Raw genomic sequence first — 5,306 nt, forward strand, 5'->3', positions numbered from 1 at the left:
CCAGAACCATACCAGGAAAAGAGGCAAAGACCACTGCAGCCGTAACAGGGACAAAGTATTCAGATCCAAATCAACATGAGTCAGTATTTACTGATGCGTCTGCAAACTGTCTGCCGGATGACATTTAATGTATTTAATACAAATGGAGTCATTTGCTTACATTTATAAAACAACAAATTAAACTTTAAAGAACAGAAAATGGTTTAAAGACGCCAAGAAGCTGTTATGATAAAATAACTCCACACCTATTGATCCCACAGGGTCACAGAACATTTTGAGCTGAAAACCAAATTACCGTATTTTTCGGACCATAAGGCAAATTTAAATTAAATCCTTTCATTCTCTCAAAAATCAGCAGCGATCCTTATAATCAGGTGCACCTTTAATTCTGGTTGTGCTTACTGGCTTTGAATCGATTTGATGTGGTTATTGTGAATGAGCTAATAAAGTTTGACTTATCTGTTTGTTTCACTTAATGCGCCTTATGTATGAAAAATGCGGTCCTGAAGCCTGAACGTCCGAAAAGAAAGAACTCTGTCCTGAAAAGTTAAAACTCTCAAACTTCTTTTGTGTTTTTTATATATTTGGCCTCACAGACGACCATTTCTGTGTAAAACGCATCCGGACTGGGCCTTCAGAAAGCAAGTTGTTTAAAATAATTCATAAATAAAACCCAAATTTAAAAGTTTACTGAGAGAAAACAAAGTGTTTTTATGAATTATTGAAGCATGAAAAGAAGCTGACGATCAACAAAACTTTCTTTCTTTGGACACAAATTTTAAAAGTTGGGATTATTAAACATACATTTTGCATCTTTTACATTTAATCCTCCAGTAATTATGATACCTTTAGTCACTTTTAAAAGGAATAATTCAGAACTTTTGAACGGGGCTCAGTGAAAATGTTATAAACCGATAACATCTTACCTGGTTTAGATAGCTCGTTAATAAGGTTTAAACCAGGGTTGGGCAACGTTTTTTGTTTTTTTTCCAGAAGACAAAATTGTGTTAGTTAAAGCAATTAAAGGGCTGCATAAAATTAGAAAATTAATTTTCTTTCATACAGATCTGGAATCATTTTTTCAGCCTTTGTCTCGTAGCAACATTAGCGTGCGTCGTGAAATGTGTCCCCGTACGCTTCTGGAATATAAGACTACTTTCTGTAAACTGACTCTTGTAACAATATATTTGTTTGCTTAAATACGCAAAATAATTAATAAAAATAAAACGTTTGTTTTTTGGAGTCATTACGTTTTACTCTGGTTTTTAATCCAAATGTTTTGTCCAACATGTTTAATTTTAAATTCTTTGATAAAATTCAGGTTTTCATCAACTTATTTAAAAGTAGTTTTCTTTTCAATTAAGAATATTAGGGGCCCGGTGGAGATTGTCCAAGTGACACTTTAGGCCCTTGAGCCATATGTTGCCCACATCTGGTTTAGAAACTGTTTATTTCTGACCTGACTGATGAGCTGATGGCTAGTCTGAAAGGAGCCAAAACCAAACTGGATTGTTGCAGTCCTAAAACAACTTCAGTCTTTGAAATGTCATCGTCATTCATGCAAACACCGTTTTACAAACCTCGACGCTGTTGTCACTTTTTGCAATAGTTAGTTGTTTACAAGCAGCAGCAGCTAGCTGTAGCACTTCCAGTGCAGCCTGGAGCTTTTCCTGCAGAAATAGCATGAAATGTTTGCTGGGAAAAACTGGGATGCAAAACTGAGCGACGTGACCAGCCCATAGCTCATCTGCAACAGGTAAGATACTCACTGTTCACACTTTTTCACAGAAGCACACTTCAAAACATCCTAACTATCTCTGTGATTTAAATTATTACAGATAATTTCATGATTTTGATCCAAGCCAAGACTTTACAGTCATGCTTAAAGAGAGCAAACTTCACTAAAATGCTTTTTCACAACCGCGGCTCTTTTACATTGAGCAGTTTATTTAGTGTTAAAAACACCCTAAATATTGACACTATCGCAACAGATTACTTAGTTCTCTCAAATAAATGAAGCTTTGTGCCTAAAATTTGAACATGTAGTAGTAATCAAATAGAATAAAGTGCTTTAAATTCATTTTAAATACCATAAAGGCTTTAAAACTCAAAGGGCGTCTGCAGAGACGGCTGCATGACTTTCTGTCTGAATAACCGGACACGAAGCTCATTAGGAACTTTTCATGACGCAGCGGGTAAATTCAGGTTCATTCAGGTCAGACATGTTTATAAATGCACAATTTCTTCTGCAGCAGGACCAGCAGGCCCGCTCAGTCACAGGTTATGAGTTCACTTCAGAGTTTCAGAGTCATCTTGTGCGAGTCGTGTAAAGATTTCAGCGTGTCACCAAAAGCCACATCTTGAGGCCAATCCAGCTGTGGCGTCAAGATGTTTAATGGCATCCAGACCACTTTGTGTGAAAGAAAAAGACGCCACGAGGAGTGGAACAACTGCAGGACAACAGCCAGAACTAAAAAATACATCAAATCATGACCTCAGGACATGCATTAGGTAAACTGAGAGGATTACAACTTTAATCCATGTTTTAAAGCCTGAAGCTCCTCAGCAGCTCTGCTAACAAGATAGAACAAGTTTTATGAAGTCCGTGTCTGAATAAAAAGGCTATTGTTTGGAGAAAACAACAACTGGTGCTGGTCCAGTTCTTTGACAGAACAGAACAGATGGAAGCACACCCATCACGCAGCTGCCAGGAACATAATTTAACACATGGCTGCAGCTACAGAAACGTTTCACTCCGGTTTAATGAGCAGATTCTTTATCAAACAAACACGGCAGCTCGTCAAAGATTCAATCTCTCTCTCTCTGCACCAACACGATCAGAACATAACGACCCAGAAGAACGTCATGCTGGTTTTATTCATCACTGATGCCACATTCAGCTCCAGTTAAAAACCAAACGCTGAGCTCTCACCGAGAGTTTAAAAAGTCCGTCTTGTGCATTTTTCAGCAGATTAAAAAGTAAACCTAGAGCAGTTCAAGTTGCGTACACGTCGCAGGGCCAGCTCAGTCTTGGTGTGCGTCTTCGAACCTCCTCAGCTGATTCACTTGTGCTCAGAGAAGAAAACTGTTTGTTTTCTGTCAGACTTGATCCACGCCTTTGTGTTTCAGAACCAGTAAACAAGTTAAGTTCAGAACCGTTAAACCCTCTAAAAGCCGGATCCCTTTCTATTTGTAGTGTATTTTTGTGCAGTTTGTGCTTTAATTTCTTACTTTTTTTAAACACATCGAGGTTCTTTCTAAACGTCCCTGCAGCTGATTTATTGTATCTATAGTAATAATCAGCTGATGGGCCCAGTTTCCTCGTGTTTACACAAAGTCTCGGTGCAGACGGGTCTCCTGGGTCTGAGTCCTTCAGGGTTTTCTGTCTCGGTTCACACGTGGCCGTCCTCCTGTTTGTCTTGCCTCCCGTGCCTCCACAGCATGGCGGCCACCAAAAGGATCAGTAGGAGGCCCCCGGCCCCCCCGATGAGCCACGCTGTCAGAGGCGGTCTGTTCTCTTCAGGCCGGTACCTCATGCAGGACCTGTCGCTGCTCCCGGCCTCGTTCATGGCAACCATGCAGACTTCTTCTTCGACAGCTATCTCGTCGAGCGAGCCCCTCCTTTGGCTCTCCCCAAAGACACCTCTCAGTTGACCCCCCACCGTCACCATGTAGGTTATGACGTGGGAATACGGAGCGCACCACTGAACTACCACTCGTGATCCGTTCCGGGACACAGATGTTAGTTTGGGCGGGTCCGGCTGCTCGGTGTAGAGAGTGAAGCCGGGGCACAAGCAGCCGGTGGACCTCGACAGGGCGTCACACGGGGTCTGGTCGTCCCGACAGGGCTCATAGTCGCAGCGCTGGCGGTCTCCGGGCTTTGGAGACCCTTCGACCGGTGCAGTGGGGGCAACCGTGTCCTCGTAGTCGTCGTAATCGTCCAGGTATGAGCTGAGCGGAGGCGATCCGGTGCCTCTGGGCGGTGTGGGCACCAGACAGAGACCCCTGATGGAAACCAGGCAGATGATCAGAACAGAGAACGGGAGGTTCCTCGTGGGACCGGCCATGCTGCAAATCAGAAGAAGTAGAACTTTATCAGAGAAGAACTTCAGCTGTGGGTTTGATTCAGCTGTTTATCATGAACGGAGGAGGCTGAATCAGGACAAGCCGTACTTTTACTCATATTTAATGTTTTACTACAAGTACATCTAAACAACCTGTTCACACGAGTCAAATCTGAATGACCTAAAGTCAGAGGACTAAATCCAACTGGACCAGAAGGTTCTGCTGAATGAAAAGTGAATGATCTGACCTGGTATAGCCCTTTTAGTTAAGGTTTTTGAGGTTTTCCACTCTGAACAGCGTTCCAGACGGGGATTGCGCAACAGATCCAAATGCCAGTGCGGCCCAGTCAGCCGGATCTGATTACAGGAGAGCTGCAGAGAATCCACCACCTGGAACCCGGTCCAAGAGCCTCGCTTCATGAAAAGGTCAAGATTATTCAGGACTTGTCCTGAATCGGAGGCAGTTTAAAAGAAACAAGAAAAAAGGAGTTCCTCTTTTGAGTTCTGTTCGACGGAACTTTCTGCACCACCTGAGACTGCATCAACAAACATGGTCTTACCTGCTGACGGTGGGCTTCATCACATCTGAGTGAGCTCCTTCCTCGTCTTCTCCCTCTCCAACTCGCTCTCCCTCCTTTATCTTCCTGCTGAACAATCACCTCCTTCTTTCTCCCCCATCCCTCCCTCATTCTGACCTCCGTGCAGCGGCTCCACCTCCCTGCTGGATGCATTCTTCAGCGATGTGACTGACTGCATGCTGCTAATGAGACTACCAGACTCCCGGTTCCTCACCACCGCTCATTCTCTCAGTTTACAGATTATTAAGAGATTATTCATTCATTAACTGAAGCTTTTTCTCCTTTTTTTGGACTGACGGGAATCAAAGCTCGACATTACAAGGAGTAATTATTATTCAAATATTATTCCCAATCAAAACTAGAAAAATTAGAGATTTATGAGAAGATGCTGAGAGCTGAACGACAGCCGAAACTCGCTGAAGAAGCTGAAACCAATTTTGTCAAGCTAAAACAATCAGAACAACAGCTAAAATGAGCTAAACATTATCTAAAAACTGTTTTTAGCAGAAGAGTCACTAAAAAATTTAAAAATAGCAAAACAGTAACAAAATCTCAACCACCAAAACAGGAGAAAAGAACATCAAAACAGTGAGTAAAGGCTAAAACTAGCAAACAGTAGCTAAATGTGAAAATGACCAAAACAATAGCAAAGAGCTAAAACTAG

The 5,306-nt window shown here is 42.2% G+C and overlaps 1 protein-coding gene across 1 annotated transcript; it reads right to left on the reverse strand.

Annotated features, from left to right (window-relative positions):
* Window positions 1-3,302: 3,302 nt before the first annotated feature.
* LOC119420318 (LRRN4 C-terminal-like protein) lies at window positions 3,303-4,067 on the reverse strand. Its single transcript, XM_037687707.1, has one exon. The coding sequence runs from the start codon at window positions 4,065-4,067 to the stop codon at window positions 3,393-3,395; it is 675 nt and encodes a 224-aa protein (XP_037543635.1). The 3' UTR covers window positions 3,303-3,392.
* Between the last annotated feature and the right edge of the window lie 1,239 nt (window positions 4,068-5,306).

Source organism: Nematolebias whitei, chromosome 14, assembly GCF_014905685.2.
Source record: "Nematolebias whitei isolate Nwh7 chromosome 14, NemWhi1, whole genome shotgun sequence".
Taxonomy (NCBI): Eukaryota; Metazoa; Chordata; class Actinopteri; order Cyprinodontiformes; family Rivulidae; genus Nematolebias; species Nematolebias whitei.